At 45.6% G+C, this 18,536-nt stretch overlaps 1 protein-coding gene across 1 annotated transcript in view; it reads left to right on the top strand.

Annotated features, from left to right (window-relative positions):
* The window catches only part of RGS9 (regulator of G protein signaling 9), a 946,886-nt gene extending 930,898 nt beyond the window's left edge, over positions 1 to 15,988 (top strand). Inside the window, exon 19 of the mRNA XM_078650792.1 lies at positions 15,832 to 15,988. Coding sequence (XP_078506918.1) covers positions 15,832 to 15,988 — 157 coding nt within the window. The remainder of the gene's footprint in view (positions 1 to 15,831) is intronic.
* The last annotated feature ends 2,548 nt before the right edge of the window (positions 15,989 to 18,536 follow it).

Raw genomic sequence — 18,536 nt, forward strand, 5'->3', positions numbered from 1 at the left:
CAGGCACGGGATTGCACCATCGCAAGATACTAGCGGGTCCGCTGCTGTCTTCTTTGGGCAGCTAATTGCGGAACAGGAGGTGCCTGTAATGTGCAAGGGTGACTGCAGGGACATTGACAATCCTTTTAAAGAAACTTTGGGTTTTACTAAACCTCCAGTCCCAGAAACCAGTGCTTCAATCGGCTCACCTGAGCTTAATCATTATGATGATTTACTGGCGGTTGTTTCACTCCGTCATGTCACATGGTCTGCCACTGAGGAGGGCATTGGCCCGAAACACATCTGGCAGTAGAGAATAATAAAGGACTTTGTTTCATCGCAGTGGCCTTTGTCTTGGTGCATTACCTACCTGGGTGTACATCCCAGCGAGGGGCAACTCTTACTTGTTTATGTTTAGCGGCCAGCCCTGCCGCGGGATTACACCATCGCAAGATACTAGTGGGTCCGCTGCTGTCTTATTTGGGCAGCTAATTGCGGAACAGGAGGTGCCCGTAATGTGCAAGGGTGCCTGCAGGAGCATTGACAATCCTTTTAAAGAAACTTTGAACATGAGTGACTGCGGCGACCACATGGGTTTTACCAAACCACCAGTCCCAGAAACCAGTGCTTCAAACGGCTCACCTGAGCTCAATCATTATGGGGATTTACTGGTGGTTGTTGCATGCTGTCATGTCACATGGTCTGCCACTGAGGGGGGCGTTGGCCCGAAACGCGCCTGGCAGGAGAGAATAATAAAGGATTTTGTATCATGGCAGTGGCCTTTGTCTTGGCGCATTACCTACTTGGGTGTGCATCCCAGGGAGGGGCAACCGTTGCTTGTTTAAGTTTAGTGGCCAGCCCGGCATGGGATTGCACCCGTTGCTGTCTTATTTGGGAAGCTAATTACGGAACAGGAGGTGCCCGTAATGTGCAAGGGTGCCTGCAGGAACATTGATTATCTTTTTAAAGGAACTTTGAACGTGAGTGACGGCGGCGACCCACATGGGTTTTACTGAACCACCAGTCCCAGAAACCAGAGCTTCAACCAGCTTACCTGAGCTTAATCATTATGGTGATTTACTGGCGGTTGTTGCACGATGTCATGTCCCTTGGTCTGCCACTGAGGAGGGCGTTGGCCCGAAGCGCGTCTGGCAGGAGAGAATAATAAAGGACTTTGTTTCATGGCAGGGGCCTTTGTCTTGGCACATTACCTACTTGGGTGTGCATCCCAGCGTGGGCCAACTCTAACTTTTTTATGTTTAGCGGCCAGCCTGGCCGTCGGATTGCACCATGGCACGATACTAGCGGGTCTGCTGCTGTCTTATTTGGGCAGCTAATTGCGGGACAGGAGGTGCCTGTAATGTGCAAGGGTGCCTGCAGGAACATTGACAATCCTTTTAAAGGACAATACCCTTTCAGGCATAAAGTGATGTATAAATTATGCAAAAAAAGAAATAGAGAACTCTGGGTAGTTCTTAAGATTTGGTGGAAATCAGCTCCTGTATAGAGCACTCTCAACATCAGCGACACTCTCACCTCAAAAGTCTGCTTTTCTATCAAAGTCTTTAACCATTGGATTAGCACAGTGCCATCAGGGCTGAGCTGGAAAGGGAAATAGTATTTTGCCATTTCTACAGCAAAGTCTTTAAGCATAGAACTGGCACAGTGCTATCCATGCTGAGCAATAAAATGGGCAAAGCCTTTTACCACTCCAGGCACTGTACTACAACCTTGGATTGGTTAAATACCATCCAAGCCAACCTGAAAAAAATTAAAGCATCCTTACACGTACTTCGCTCTCACTTGAGCTCTTCAAAGAGGTATATCTTTGTCCTGACACCAGAGAGCAGCGAGTATAAGTCAAAACATTACCCTGTCAGGCATAGAGTGACGGATAAATTATGCCAAAAAAAACCCAGAGAACTCTGGGCAGTTCTCAAGTTTAGGTGGAAAGCAGTATAGAGCACTCTCAACACCAGCAACATTCTAAGTTTGCTCACCTCAAATGTCTTCTTTTCTATGAAATTCTTTGAGCGTAGGATTAGCACACTGCCATCCATGCCGAGATGAAAAGGGCTCCACCTGCATGATGTCCAACAAGAAGAAATCAGCTGACAACCCTCAGCTGGAATTTAAAGGTTTTGGCCAGGTGCATTGTGGGAACTGTAGTCACAATTCCCCAAGGAGCAACTAAGAGATTGTGGAAACTTGGTTTGGTGCTGTGGAAACTCAGAACCCCCAAAGTACCTTCTGGAAGCATCTTCAGAAGGCTGAGATAATTTGGAGCATTTTGACCAAAAAAACTCGATAAGTTGACCGCCCTGTCGTCAAGAGTCAAACCGGCGACATCGAACCGTGACCCGTCCAGAAATCCAATTTCATCCTGCTGTAGCTCCAGAGCTTTTCACATCAACAAGACTTTCAAGAGTTCACGGAGGCCTCCTACTGGACCCAGCTGCCTTCGTCGAACCTAAAGCCGTCATAACGAGGAGCCTTACTTGACGCCGAGAGAAAAAAAAATAAAAGTGACTAAGTCAGAAGGTAACTTCCACTCACTGTATCCGACTTGCGCTCCATCGCGGTTGGCCTGAAACTTTGACTTTGTTCTAGTCAAGCGCGACCAGATGTCCCAAAGTGGCGCTTTTGTCCTCTAGACACTAGAAAGTGTTTATTCTTTAAAAATGCATATGTCTCGTTCCCTACATTGGATTTTTATAATTTTGGTGTCATTGTAATCATACAAATATTTCCAATTTGTATAAATTAGTGTTGGATTTTTATTGTGTGTTGTGTCTTACTTATTAAATGTATTGGCGTTTTTAAATGTTTTACACACCTGTCTCATGAGTTAAGCCTTCCTGCTCGCAACTAGCTAACAAGGGTTGAGCAAGGAAATGAATTATTGAGACCTTGACAGGATTTTATATTGTTATTGTGGCCTCATTACTAGAGGTAGGTACCTACCTACACCTACTAAGAAAACATGTTCCAACAAATGATTCATCTTGATTTGGAACATGCATGTCTCATTCTTCTAATGCCTGCTTGTATTGGCAACTTATCACACCGTACATAATTTTAGCATTTGTGCATTGTCTCCACTGACATTGTTGTCACTTTACTTGATTTACCAGCATGCCCGGTATTACCTATTATGATTTCCATGCTGCATATTGGTGGTCTCTGTTGTCTTACGTACAACGCGATTGGCATACCAGAATTCCCAGCATTCCAATGGGAATTAAATTATAACCCACTCACCTGACGTGGAACTCTGAAAGACTCACATGGACAGGCGGTTCTTTTATTCTTAGGAGGAATGATTTTTCCTGTGTTTCACTTTGAGCATTGCATGTGTGCTTTTGAAGTGCCACAAACTACAGTGAGCATGTAGTAGTAATTAGCATATAACACTGCTAGCCTTTGTCATTTGAGTCCTTTTAACTTTGTTCTGAGTGTCTGTCTTTTTATCTCTATGTAATTTACAGGTTCCATATTAAGGCAAAAAACCCAACAATTACTACCTGTTCTCAGCAAATATACTTTGAGAGTGTGCTAAATATTGTATGTGTGATGTATTAACAATGTATGTATATATATATATATGGTAGGGATCCAGGTCCTGATGAAAGATGCAGATCGCATACAGAGCCACTTGGTAGAAACATGGGGACCACTGTGGTGCACGAGTGCGAGTCCTCCCTAAGGACCCCAAATGATACATTGGTACACAGGAATTAAATACTTTCTGAGATAGCTGAGAGATTTTTAAACCGCACTCTTAGGATCTCCACTCTTCTCTTACTCTAGTGAGATGGCAAAAAAGATTTCTTCAATATAAGAAGTCTATTTGACATTGTAATCATTCTTGGTGAATGAGGAAGCCCGAGGACGAAGCATGACACTTGGGTAGATGTTTGAGGGCCTACCTAACATTTCTTGTGATATGTTCACTTCGCCTTGACCACACACAGGGAACACAAAACTGTACATAATCCATGGATACATTATCACCCTCTGGGTATAGCACTGATAGATAAGGCTTTCACTTTTTTGTTCCGCTGCAGTGCTTTGGTACCCATATGTAAAATGTACTCAGTTTTTGAGTTTTTATACCCTTCCTTGGCCCAGGTGGAACTTTTCCAATGCTAACATGTACAGAGGAAGTCCTAATGCACACTCAATGAGAGCCACAAGGAACCAGAAAGGTCTTAAGTGTTCAATGGAGTTGGGCATTGGCAGCAGTGTACATGCCCAGCCTCAACTGCAGAGGCTGCAGCACCGTGTCCTGCATAGTTGAGGTTATAGATTCAGCTGCAATGGTCTTCAGTGATGCAGCTTGCGGAAAAGGGTACAGGCCACTGGTCGGGCGGTCGACAGTTTTGAAAGGTTGCGGTCTCAACAGGACCAAAGATGGGTGCAACACCATATGGGCCTATGACAATCGTGCAGTTGTAGCCCTGATTGGGTCTTTGGCAATCATGTAATTGCCACCCGACTCGGGCTTTGGCATTCACGTAGTTGTAGTGTTATTGTTCCCACCAAGAACCTGTGAGAGACTAGGGAATTCTACGACACCAGAGTTCTCCCTAAATTACTCTTGAGCAGTCTGCTTCCTCTTGAATGCCCCACAGTCATTAGTATTGCCCTGGACCTCACTCTTCATAAGTAAACACAGGGAGATGATGGATGGATCTGTCATTGTTCTTTAGCTCACTTCGCCACACAAGTTCAGACCCAGCCATATGCAAATCAGTCTTGACCCTTGATCCTAGACAGTCTCTTCTCCTGCAGGTTCAGGTAGGCTCCTTCCATCTCGCAACAGGCAGTCTTGTTGCTGGCACTACAAGGCAGGTATGCAGCTCCTTGAGTAAAAAAGATCACACTTCAGGTTATGTCCCTTCAACTCTGGGAGATGGGCTGTCAGGCAGTCAAAAGCCCAGTTTGTACAGTAGTCAATTGAGTACTCAGCAGAGCGCGCACTACCTGGGTCATAAAGGGTGTGGACTTAGAAGTAAGTGAAGTGGGTAAGGTTCCATTTTTATATAGAACTTCTGGTCAAGAGATATGGATCCACTGTCTCAAACTGCAGAACTAGTTTCCGTTGCTTCTTCCTTGAAGTGGCATCTTCAGGCTGCACTCCAGACAGAGCCTTTGTGTACAGTGATGTTTCTTACAGCAGGCATCAATGGGGTTATCTCTCTCCTAGAGCATCCAAATCAGAGGCACAATTAGATGTAAGCTTTGTGCACCTGACTGTCATGAGCCCAATTGAAAAAGTAATCAGTGAAAGACAGAAGGCAGGTTTTGCTGAAAGACTTCCCCACCTTTCACAACAGAGCCTACAGTCCCACCCTTCAACTTTACCCAGTAGCAGCTGAAAGCATCGCAAAGCGGTGGGGCAGGGAGGGGGGGAATACAAACACGAAGACTTAACTAAAATGAAATAAAATTGTACGTACCTGCTACTCCAGCTGCAGCCGCGGCCTCTCTTCTCTCTCCCTATCTTTGACTCCGGCATCTAGTGCACGCTTGGCAGACTCCGAGATGCCAATCCCAGCGTGTCTCTCATGCTGATAATTGGATTGGTTTGAGCGACCTGGTTGGAGCTCAGACAGGGATTGGGACCCTGTGTCAGTTCTCACCCTCCTGTACAACACAGCCATGTGGATAAACATTTAGTGCTCATGACGGTTTGGCCGGCTCAAGATGGCTGGTCAAACCATCATGCACACTTATGGTGTCCACCACTACTCCTCCTTCTGGTTTCGACGTCAAATAGCCCAGCCTCCCCCCTCCCTAACCTCACTCCATCCCAAAAATAAAATGATAATAACGTAACACTATTAACATTGTGTTATTATCATTTGATCACTGCTCAGAGAGAAGTGGGGCGCCGCTCCTCCACCTTAGCAGAGGAGCCTCGTCTGACTTTACCTTCCACCAATGGTCAGTGCTCAGAAAGACTAATAGACAGCTCCTTGCTAACCGAAAAGCCTCATAAAAGTTCAAAAGGCAGACATGTCTCCACTTCCCTCACTTCAGTGTCTGAGTCTCTTCCCTCCACTTACAGGAATGTAGGGAATAGTCTTCCTTTTTCTGGGACTGCTGTCCTTGCCTTCTAGCTTATGCTAGGTTGAACCAGGGCGAAGGCTTCCAAAATGGATACCACACCTGCTGAATTTAAGTAAATGAAATGTGGTAAAGGTGATGGTTCACTGTGCTATGTGTGGTGGTGCTCCATGTCAATAGTGCAGTGGGGAATAATGCACTGAGTAGCACATGGGGTGCATTGTCTGGTGAAATTTTTCAAATTGTGCTCCTTTTCTCTGTCTCCTTAATGATGATAGGTTTCACGTCAAATGGGGGGGAAGTGAGCCTGATATTGGTGTTTGACTTGTCTTAGCTAGTAGAACATGAAAAATCAATTACCTCAAACCTTTTTGTCATGCGTATTAAAATGTTCAAACACAATTTCTCTCCAAGAAAGATTGGGTAGATTCTAGTGGGGGCTTTATTTCTATAAATTTGAATTTTAACGTATTTATAGAGCGCACTTATACCGGGACGGTTTCATGGCGCTGGGCAGCGGTGAACCAGTGGAATCAGAGACGGAGGCTAAACTGCTAGGGATCTGGAAAACAGGAAGGTCTTGAGATGTTTACGGAATTCCACATAGGAAGTAGAAGCTCTAAGGGCAAAAGGGAGGGAATTCCAAAAAGATGGAGCTAGGACCGCGAATCTCGTCCCCCCGGACCTCTTCTTCCTGAAGCGGGGAACTGTCAAGAGGGCCTGGTGAGAGGAGCGGAGCTCTCTGGCCGGAAGGTAGGGTTATATGACATCACAAAGGAAGACGGGGGCAGTCCCTGACCTAGCCTGATAAGTCATGCAGCCCAACTTGAAAAGAGCCCTCTCCTTCACCGGTAACCAATGCAAAGATTGCAACAGAGGGGTGGCATGGTGAAATTTAGGGAGTCCGTAAATCAGGCGGGCAGCCTGGTTTTGTATCTGTTGAAGCCGGTGAATCAGGTAGTCTGGGGCGCCATTATAGACCACATTCCCATAGTCAAGGCGCGATAGCACCATGGCCATGAGGATGAGCTTAAGGGCAGAAACGGAAAAAAAACGGGAAACCTTACGAATAGTGCGAAGGGAAAAGAAACAGGAGGACACCACTGAGTGAACCTGCGTGTGAAGAGAGAGCTGGGAATTGATAAAAATGCCCAGGGTTTTGACCTTAGGGACCGGGGGGGGAGGGGGACCAAGTGAGTAGGGCCAGAAAGACGGGGACCAAGGACTGCAACCACTCCCAGTCTAAACCAGTTCGGTTTTGTCGGGATTTAGTTTGAGGTGGTTGCAGTTCATCCAATCTTGGATGAAAAGCATCACCCTCTGGAAATTCTGGGCAGAGGAGGGAGAGTGGGAGAGGTTAAAAATAAGTTGGAGGTCGTCGGCGTAATTGAACACCGAGACCTCCATCTGCTGTAAAGAAAAAATGAGGGGTGAGATGTATAAATTAAATAACAAGGGAGACAAAGAGGAGCCCTGGGGAACGCCGCATGTCACTCTGCGAGGAGGGGCAGCAAAGTCTGCCAGATGGACAGCCTGCTCCCTGTCCGTTAGAAAGGACCGGAGCCAGGCGTGGGCCATGCCCCCAATGCCCGCCACCTCGACCCGGGTCAAAAGAATGTCATGATCCACCGTGTCGAACGCGGCGGACAGATCTAAGAGGACCAGGGCCTGGGGGAGGCAGATGTCAATGCCCTCCCTCAGTTTGTCCATCACCGAAACTACCACCTTCTCGGTTGAGTGCAGCGGACGAAAACCTGCCTGACAAGAAGAAAGGCGGCCAGTAGACTCCACAAAGGAGCTCAGAGTCCTGGTAACATGAGCCTCTGACACCTTCGCCAAGTAAGGGAGAAGGGAAATGGGATGATAGTTAGTGGGCAGAGATGGATCGGCACCTGACTTTTTTAAGATTGGAATGATAACTGCTGATTTGTGGGCATTTGGGACGATGCCGGTTGTAAAGGAGTGATTAATTAATGTGAGTGGAGGGGAGTAACAGCTGGAAAAGATCTCTTTTAGGGCAAAAGCCGGCCCGATGTCCTGGGGTGAATCCGATTTTACCCGGGCCAGTAAGGGGAGGAGGGTTTCTCGTGTCAAAGGGGGAAGCTGAGTGAGGAGTGGGGCAGCGGGGAGCGGGTGAGCAGTGATCGATGTCGGGAGTGAGGGAGGGATGTTGGCCTTAATGAGAGCTACCTTCTCAATAAAAAAGGAGTTAAGGGAATTGCAGAGTGATTGAGACGGAGGGATTTTGGAGATCACCCTGTCGGAGGCAGCGAGCTCGTGTACCGTGGCGAATATTTCCTTAGATTGATTTTCCGCTGCCAGGATTCTACCAGAGAAGTACTCAGTTTTTGCTTTTAGTATGTCCCTTTTATATTCATTGAGTACCAGGCAGTACTTTGCTTTAAGAAGGGGACAGTAGGTGCGTCGCCATGCTCGTTCTGCTCTGCGCGCCGCCAACTTCTTGTCCTTAAGGAGAGGAGAGAACCATCTGTTGGCAGCGTGGGCGCGTTTAATAGCCACTCTCTTAAGGGGAACAATGCTGTTGCATGCCTTTAGCAGCCAGTTGTTGATGGCTGTGAGCTGAGTGGGGAGGGATAGATCACTAAGCTCAGGGCAAGATGCCGCAAGGGAAGAACAGACATCGGGAAGGTCAGCCTTGTCCCACTTTCTAACCCAGATGTTTTTGGGCAAAGGGGGTTTTGGCGGACGTCCAAGGTTCAGTGCAAAAGAGATAAGGGAATGATCTGACCAGGGACAAGGCGAAGTGGTGGGGGAGTTGGTTGGGATATTGAGGGTCCATATTTGGTCAAGCTGATGACCTTGGATGTGAGTAGGTGTAGCAAGCTGGGGAAGGAAGTTGAGACTAGCAAGCAAGGCTGTGAACTCCTTAGATCTGGCGTCCTCAGCCGGGTCATTCGGCCAATAGTTTAAATCCCCGAGAACCAGGACTGCCGAATTGTTCACTGCTAAGGTGGCCAGAAGGTCCTCAATGGAAGTAAGGAATTGGGGGGTGGACTGAGGGGGGCGATAGATAAGTACACAAGTCAGGGGGACCCCAAATGAAGTAGAACGGACTACTAGACAGTCCACAGCGGGAATAGGGGAGGAAGGTAGTGTCTGGAAGTGAAAATCAGTACGGGTAATCAGGGCAACGCCTCCTCCTGTCTTTCCCCCAGGGCGATCCATTCTAATGGCCGAGTAGGTCGGAGGCAGCATGGCTAAAAGGCTCGGAAGAGAATCATCCCTAAACCAAGTTTCTGTGAGAAACAATAGGTCGGGTTGACGAGAGTCGAGCAGGTGGAATAGCTCAAGCTGATGCCCGACCGCAGACCTGGTGTTAAGAAGAATCGCAGTGATGGTGGGCTGAGGGCTACAGGGGGTGCAAAGAGGGATGGAATCGAGAGAAGGTGCCAGGTGAGCATGGGGAGGTTGGGCATCGAACAGCTGGTGAAATAACAAATCAGGACGTGAATGTGCGGAGGGAAAGCTGCATAACCCAAGAGAGGCGATGCGCTCTAGCACTGTGGAGGGTGGAGGACACAAGTGCCAGAGTGAGAGCATGGCCGCTGGGGGGTATCTGATGGATGGAGGAGCAGAGTGACGGGCCCCTAACCCCGGCCAGCCGCGGACGGGCGCAGACGGGCTTAACTCAGGCGCAACTCCGGCGCGCCTTCGTCGCGCCCGCTGCGCCCGTCCGCTGCGCTGACACATACTGCCCGTATAAGTAGGGAGCAGTGTGGGGGGAGTGGCTACCAAGTAAACTGGGCTTGGAACCCAAGCCAAGATGGCGCCCGCGATCGCGGGAGCCCCTCACACAGCACACAGCCCACAGCGAACTCCAGAACCCCTAAAAACGTAAGTGCAGATTAGACAGACCTGTTAACTTTGAGTACAGGTGGGTTAAGGGAAAAATATACAGGTAACAGTTAAAACATTGCAGCAACTCGTAATCAGCAGCGCATGAAATTAAAATTCGGAGACTGTGTCCACAGCTCCTCGGCAGTGCCAGGTAAGACCCTCTGCCACCGGGTCAATCGCTAAACCTATATTTCTGTCAGACCTGAGGCATATATTTCCAATACAGGGGTCCAAATACTACACAGACACTTAGCACAAGGAGCACATATGAGGCTTTCACCTTGAACAAATCATTTCAATCGTAGCCTCTAGCACATGGTTATATATAATGCATGTAATCAATTCAGATATATTCAAAATGTCATCGTTGTATTGTTGGGTTGACTACCGATGGTACTCGCTCTTCATGTTTGGAGGAAATCATCAATTCACCAGATATGGTTATTTGAGATACTGAAACCGTCCACGAATACTGTTATGATTACAATCATATCAAGTTATACGGGACACTGGAAGACGGGGAATTAAACTACAGGGTCCACAGCGCGGGCTTTATCGGGACGGAATGACAACTGGCAAACAGGAGGACTTTTAAAAAACAGACATGCCTGGGTAAATCGAGAGCTAATCCCCAAATTCGACGAAAATCTGTTGGCTTTGTGGCTAGGACAAAGAACCGAACAACAGACTTAAAGAATAAACAATACAACTGTTTAATTTTGAAACTGTGAAATTTTGAATTTTAAAAATATCTGAATGGACTACATGCATTATATAAGTGTGTGCTAGAGGCTAAGATTGAACGGTAACAGTGATTTTATTTATAACACATTGGGGACTGGGGAGGACATCCCTACCTTTTTGAGCACCACATCCGTAATAATACTGTGACAAATACTGGGTGTATTACTTGTGAGCACCGTTTCCCTTCTCTTGATCACCCATAGGAGACTATATTTGCACACATTATTCTTTCCATCCCTTCATGAAAATTAGTTTGGACACTATGGAAGCTGGTTTCTTTAGGAATAGCCCAGCGACTATAGGAAGAAGTGACAAATAGACATTTCTGTGTTCTACACACCCTAAGAATATATCAGTGTGGAACAGAGCACATGGTTTACAGTTGGCCTACAAGGGGCGTTGAGGAATATGGATCTTCTGTGTGTTTTGCATCAAATGTATTGAAATCAATATTTCAAAATGTCTTCTCAGAAGATAAGGTGTAACAGGGTCATCAATAGTTTCCCAGTAGACAATACATCCCTGGTTTCTCCACATGTAGGGGACCCAGATAAATATATTTCGTTTGAAATTTGCCACAGGAGTGCTTCAGGGCGAGGGAGCTTGGAGAGAAATGTCAAGTTTCAGACACAGTTTAAAGAAAATGTGAAAAGTAGTTTACTGCACAACCCCCTGGCCAGATCACAAGGACACAGAACAATGTCACCCAACCAATTATTCCTTAGAGTTTACACAAAAAAACATATAGTGTTGATATATTTTTTCTCACAGCCCTACTGTGTACTATCTGCGATCAAATGACAAAAATAAATAAATAAAATGTTTCTTTTTTGCAGCAGATCATTTTAATGCATCTGGCTGCCACAAAATATAGAAATCAGATGCATTCATTGTATCCCCACACTATGAAGACCCAGAGGAACCCTGACCATTGTAATATATATGCTTCTTATCATGGAATGCAGAAGAGAAATTTAGGGCCTGGTTAGTAGCCTGGCCAGACTTGCGGAGCGCGGCGGTCCGACCACCGCATTACAACTTTTGTGGTCGGACCGCCATTGCACTGCCACAACTGCCAGGAAACCACGTTCCCTGCTGGTCCTATGGAGATCAGGGGCTCACAATATGCTGGTGGTGCTGCTGCGACACTGCCATACATATTATGAGTTTCTGGACCGTCAGCAGTGTCATGGAGGGCCCCCTCGTGCCCCATGCATAGGGGTCCATGCAGGGCGGTGCATGTTGTGCCCCCTGTGGACATTCTCCCCCGGTTCTAGCACAGCATGCACTTCACAGTACATGCTGTGCTGGATAGTGCTTTGGAAGTCCAGCGGCTGCACCATTCTATGGCATACCTAGGTGCCTTTGAAAGGCACTGCAGCAGGACCTCAATCCAGTCCACTTTCCAGACCACGAAAAGCTTGTAATCTGGCGGGCGGGCTTGTGACCTGTTTGGCTGTCCTGGAGAGTGGGGTGATCCAGGACAGCAAAACACGTAATAGGGTCCTTAGTCTTTTTGGATCCTGTTAAAAAATCTGCAAATTAAATTTTCTTTGCGGTATCCTGGCCAATTTATCAGGAAGATGGAGGTCTGACAAACACTAACATATCTCCATTTGTATATGGTTTTCCCAAACATATAATTTTCCTTGATTTGCATGTGAACTTTGGTTAATATCTCCAACCAAAGGACAGGTGCCCCGCACTAGCATTTATGCTTATTTTCCATCTGCAATTAGATGTCTGTCCTACATCTTGTGAGTATCCAGTACCCACTGAAAAAACACCCTCATAAGCTGGAGGCACAAAACAATTAAGTTAAAAGACCAAGTTCCACAGGAACACATTTCTGTGTGATATAGTTAGAAGATAAAATCCAATTTTTTTTCCAATTTCGCAAGGACAGAGAAACAAGGCAAACACCAATTTTGCAAGGTCCTCTGGAAAATTTAGGATAAGGAATGTATTCCTCTCAGTAATAGATAACTTTGAGGCACAAATATCAAACATAGATTTTTCTTAACGCTGTAGTTTCAGAAACCTACACATATTCAGTATTGCCAGGTGCAGAACATTCAGGATAACGTTTCCGGGGTTGGACTTCCAGAATTCATGTTTTTTGAGAAATGTAAAAATATTGAACAGAGTTGCTAAAAATAATCAATCTTCACATTTTTCATATACTCACTCAGCATTACGGCGATCAACAGTCCAGAAAGTGCTGAAAGACATACAGTTTGTATGATTACCTAATATAAAAATGAGGGAAACATGTTTAAGAAACCAAACACCAAAGTATGGAAGAAGGCTTTTATGCAGGGGTGGTCATTCTTTTTTGCAGTGGCAGGTTCAGTACATCTGTTGTTTTTACTGTCTCAGGGTCATCTCTAGATATCACTCCTTCCACCAGGGTGAGGATATCTAAAAGAGAAAGCTTACATAATTATCAATGGGTAGGAACGTTTGCAGGAGGACCTCAATTTAGATTTAGATTTCTGGCCAGATTGTATAACAGAATATCGAGGATGAAAATATCCACCTGCCAAATATTGGGGTCAAAGTATCAACTACCATGATATTGTGAAGGTACATATATATAGATTAATGTAGATTTACTGCTCACAACTCCACCTTTACATAACTTGAGCATAAACATGCGCCAAGGTACATATATGTGGTGTTACAAGATGACAGGTTAACATAGGTGAGGACGTTTGCTTTGAAAAGATGTATTTTCAGCTCCCCTCTGAATTGCAGGAGTGTAGGAGACCTTCTGATGTTGATGGGTATGTTGTTCTAGAACAGGAGTTGTACTCCACCGGATAGCCCTATATATGTGTTCTAGTTGGTGCCTGGGAAACAACTAATGCTACCACATACTTCACACATGCATGCACATTTAAGTAATGCCGTATTACAGCTTTTCTCTGAATTTGGTAAATTCAAATAACTGCCCCAGCTCTTGCTAGATATCATTACGGATTACGTTTCAAATTCAGTGCTTCTGAAGAATGGGTTGGGATTCCCAAGGAAAGACATTTCTAGAAGCATTTTGGGGCAGATGTACAAAGCACAGGTTGCAAAATACTCGCTCGCAATTTGCTAACAGTATTTTTGTGACCAGTGAGGTATTTTGCAAAGTGGCATGTGTACTAATAGGTAGGTCTGTATTTTTATGAATTTTAGTCACACCAACTAAAACGATCCACCAGAGGGTTCTGGAGATAAAGAATTAACAAGATAGAGTCAAATCAAAGCAATTCACTCAACAGTGAACACAACCTCGCAAATTCAACAAATATGACACTTGGGGCCCCCTATTCACAAAGGGACTTACGACTCGTAAAGCTGTGAGTGTAGCACCTCCGCATTCGGGCAGGATTCTCAGCACTCCTGGCTGAATCTCCTCAGTGCAGTGCTCAGTGCGGAGATTCTGCCACAAGTGCCAAGATTTCACCATGAGTGCAGAGACTTTAGCCTGAGTGCGGAGACTCCTCACTTGTAATTTACGAGTTGTAAGCCCCTTTGTGAATCAGGCCCTTAGAAACATTTTCGCTAAAATGTTTGAGCTACTGATAATGGAGTCACTTGCAGTCACTTTAGTTGACCAACTCTAGTATGGAGTCAGTCAGGGGGGCCAGTAAGGTCCTCAGAAACAGTTACCTCAGCAGGTGAACCAATCTCCAGTGACTTCTTGGCACTTGTATCCTTTCCAGGGCTTTCCAATGTGAGTGGTCCTGATGCAAGGGATGAAGGATGCTGAAGATGCTCAAAGGATGCTGAGAATGTAATGTGGCTGACAGGGGTATTGCTATGACTACTCCTGTGTCCACGAAGCGGGTGAGGTAGTCCTTGCCACAGGGTCAGCATTCCTTGAAGACCTCTTGTTGCTGGCAGAAGTCCAGTCATAACTAGACTAACGGTCACCCAGTATCATGGTCCAAGGGTTGCTGGGTCAATAACTCATTATCTGGAGGTCCCAGCTGCACTTCAACAACACTCCCTGGCTCAACGAATTTGGGTGCAACTTTGTGCGTTGGGTCCTGATCCCAGGTGCTGCCCGGCAGCAGCTGGTGGTGGGTTGAAAGCTTTTGCTCCCAACTTGCCCCAGCAGTCTTCTTCAGCTATTGTGTCCCTGTGCTGTGAAGAGAAGATCAGTCAGATGGTACTTGGAGTTTCTTGCCATTGGCTGGGCTTTGAAGATTCCTTCTCCTTGAGCAGGACATGGCAGGCACAGTCCCTCTCATTTGCTAGCCACCAGGTGCAGCAGGTGCAGTCCGTGACAGTGCAGCCTCTTTTTTCCAGTTCCACTGTGCAGCAGGGCAGTCCATCCTCAATCCTTCTTCCAGTCCAGTCAACATCTGAGTTTGGGATGCCAGCGGTGCCCTACTTATGCTCAGAAAAAATGCCTCAGGAAAGGATGCAATTGGTAGCCAATGGGCTACCAGGTTCCCTCCCACCTGATGATCACTTCCTGCAAAGTAAGACATCTGGCCATCCCAGGATGCTCCATTCTGCCCACTTCCAATATGGCACAACCCATCGCCTGTTGTGTGGAGCTACCTAGCCCAACCCAGAAGTGTGACCACCAAGGGGGGGAGAGGGCTACACATCCCTGGAAAACTGGTTTATTTACTAGTTCCCCTTCCCTGTCCCTGGTGCCAGCCTGTCTACCTAAACAATAGAACAGTCCCTCTCCCAAGTGTTCGCCATTTGCCCTTCATTGGCAGCATTGCCTTGGAAGCTCGCCTTTTGGGATGACACCCGTGTGGCCTTCTGCATAAGGAGGGGTAACATATCCTCCAGTGGCAGACCTCTACTGTTATCTTTCCTGGGAGTCATTAGCACATCTCCACAGGAGGGCAGAAAGTTGTCTTCAGGACAGACCCTCGAGCACAACAGTAAACGGCGCTGGAAATCTTAGACGACCAAATTCTGCATGACTCTTGAAGGAGGCTGCACATTTCCCTTACCAGATCATGCAATGTTGACCACTTCACATGCTTGTCTTGGGCTACATATCAAAAATCTGTCCATTTAAAAAGCCAGCATATTTTATGTATTTAGTGTTAAAGAGTCATTTTGCTGAAGCATGTACAATGGTTAAAAATAACTACAAATACATTTAAAAAAAGCACCTTGTAAACATGTTCTTGATTACTGTTTCTTTTAATACAGTTTTTTCCAGATCAAAGTTGACATTCCAGTAGAGTGTCGAATCTACCCCATCGACTCAGAGGAGGAAGAGGACAGCTGCCATGCTGCCTGCAAGGACTCATTGAAAGAGGTAATTTGCCCATGGGAGAACCTGACGGCAGAAGGAAAAGCTGGGTAACACAGAGGAGCTTGGGACTTGCTGGCCACTATTTGCAGGTCCATCCATTTCCAGTCTACACACAACCTGAGTGCAAGCTCAGATCTCACTCCACGCAGGATCGAGCACTATTTTGTCTGGTAAGGACAATGAGTGGTTGACCTTCGGTTCTAGAGAAGCTGGTTATGAATTAAAGCACCGGTCAGATTGACACGATGTGAATGGATCTATCGCTTCGACGGATGTATGGAATTTTAAGAACCCAGAAGGAAATTGACCTCTTATAGAAATTTGGAAAACACACTTTCATTGCCTTGGTGAATCAGTGATGTGGAAAAAACTACTCTTTTTATATATGTGCACATAACCATTCGTGCCAAACACTATGTCTTCATCAATGCCTTTACAGCATTCTGGATTTGCACACAGAGCATCATTTTGGGTGCAGAGTCTAACGGGCATACACTTACAATACCACCTCAGAGGGAGCACATTGAATACCCTGAAAACATAGCCACCTTTTAGATTTCTCTGTTGTTTTTGACGTGTCAATGTTGCCAATAATTTGCTTTCTGGAGAGATAATGTTCAAATATTACAAGATGGCACACTGAGCAGGAGAGGAGTTTCTGATTTACAGACCTAAACATGATGGACCTACAGGTTGCTCATTTGAGAACGTTTTTTTACTTTTACCCCATACGATGTTACATTCACCTGAGTGCCTTACCTGGGGCCTTATTTATGAAGGCCTTGCGCCACCGGTGCGTCACTTTTTCCCATTTTAAAAGTGACGCACCGGTGGCGCAAGGCCTTCATAAATAAGGCCCCTGGTGCGCATGAAGTTGTATGCAGCACATAGGGTCAGCGCTCAATAGGCCAAAGAAGAGTTTTACAAACATCCACAAATTATCAAAGACCAGCTCTGAATGCCCTGCGGTCTGCCAATGAACGTATCCGACACAAATGGAGTTGCGTTAATCACATCATTGCAGAAAAGAGGCCAGATCGTTTCAGGAGAATGAGATGGAACAAACTGGACTTTGAGGATTAACGGTTTTGGCCCATAAGTAATGAGGTGAATAAGAGCTATTTTAAACTCTCACGTGTTTGTAACTTGAACTGCTGGGGTAGTAGTAAGTAAACCAGTACCAGTGAGAATAAAAATGGGTTGCAATCAAATGACCAAAATATAGCAGTGACAATTAGCCTGTGTGATTTTAAGTTTAGGAACCAGTTTCCCCAGGAGAGCTCATTGAGTACTGGTAGTTGTAGAGGTTTGCATATGGGCATGCTCAGGTGCAGCATCTTATATATAGTATGTTAGAGGAATCCATGTCTGTGTGATCTAAAATTAATAGTTGGTGACTTTATAAGAAGCCACGCGTGGTGAATAGAGTAAGAATGTTGGGGAAAATCAGAGATGGCAATAAAGTGATCAGATGAATTATGACATATTAGCACTCTCTGAATCTTGCCACATAGGAACGGTACTTGGACGCAGTGCCATTAACACACCACGTAGATGGTCCTACACCACCATCTAGCCAATGGCGGCCAAAACAGATTCTAAGAGCCACCATCGCATGGTCAGTAATGGGTTCAATTTTGTGCCTCAAAGCATTAGTGTAATGAAACTTGAGGGGGGGGGGGCTGCAAAGGACAAGGGGAACCCCGGACCAGTCAGAAGCTCTCTGGACCAGGTGCGTGCAGCCCATGCACAATGCTGGAGGGGTCTCCTCGAGCTTGCTCCCCGTACCACTGGGTCTGTGGGGTCTAATGTTACGCAACTGCCTCAAAGGTATAAATACTGCCAGAGCCTTTTCATTTTTTACTAAAGTCCATTAAATGAGCACGAGTGGCAAGAGTAATAAATTACAAATTTGCTTAGAAGTAAAAAATTATAATTCAGTTTGTGACACGATACAAACAAACACAATATTGATACTTCTTTTAAAGCTACCTCATTTAGGTATCTATAGTGAAGAGCAATTCACCTTGTTGTCAAATCCACCTTGTTCTTCTACCAAATTTAATAGCACCATTGAGTTCTCGAAATCTGAACCTATGTCTAAATTTTCCATTGTGCCATGACAGACAGGAAAGAGTAAGACAAGAGAGTAAAAGATCAGAGACTCTGTCCCCTGCATCTGCGCTCATTGGAAAAAGCCTTATTGTAATGTTGTTGGTCCCATGCCTAAATTCAACAAAACGCATCTGATTCATTCGTTTCACTTTCAATTCAACCCTTCCCAGAAAAAAAGTCAGCCCATTTCTAGAACTTAATATTCTGTATATGAAACAGCAGGGCGGATTTATTTGAATAACCCTATATTGTGCCTAATTTCGTTATTTTTCATTGGTATCTGCACATGCAACAATGTCAAGGGATAGAGTTTATTATCAATACAACATCACAAAATGTGATCCCCTTAAATGCCGTAACATCTATGTAATGCTTGTGAACACGATATATTAATAACAATGCCAAGGTCCACTTCTTTGAAAGTATGACATTAGTAGCTTCAATGTATGGCAATGGGATTGTCTGTGCTCTGAGTTTCTTCTTA

This window comes from Lissotriton helveticus, chromosome 7, assembly GCF_964261635.1.
Source record: "Lissotriton helveticus chromosome 7, aLisHel1.1, whole genome shotgun sequence".
Taxonomy (NCBI): domain Eukaryota; kingdom Metazoa; phylum Chordata; class Amphibia; order Caudata; family Salamandridae; genus Lissotriton; species Lissotriton helveticus.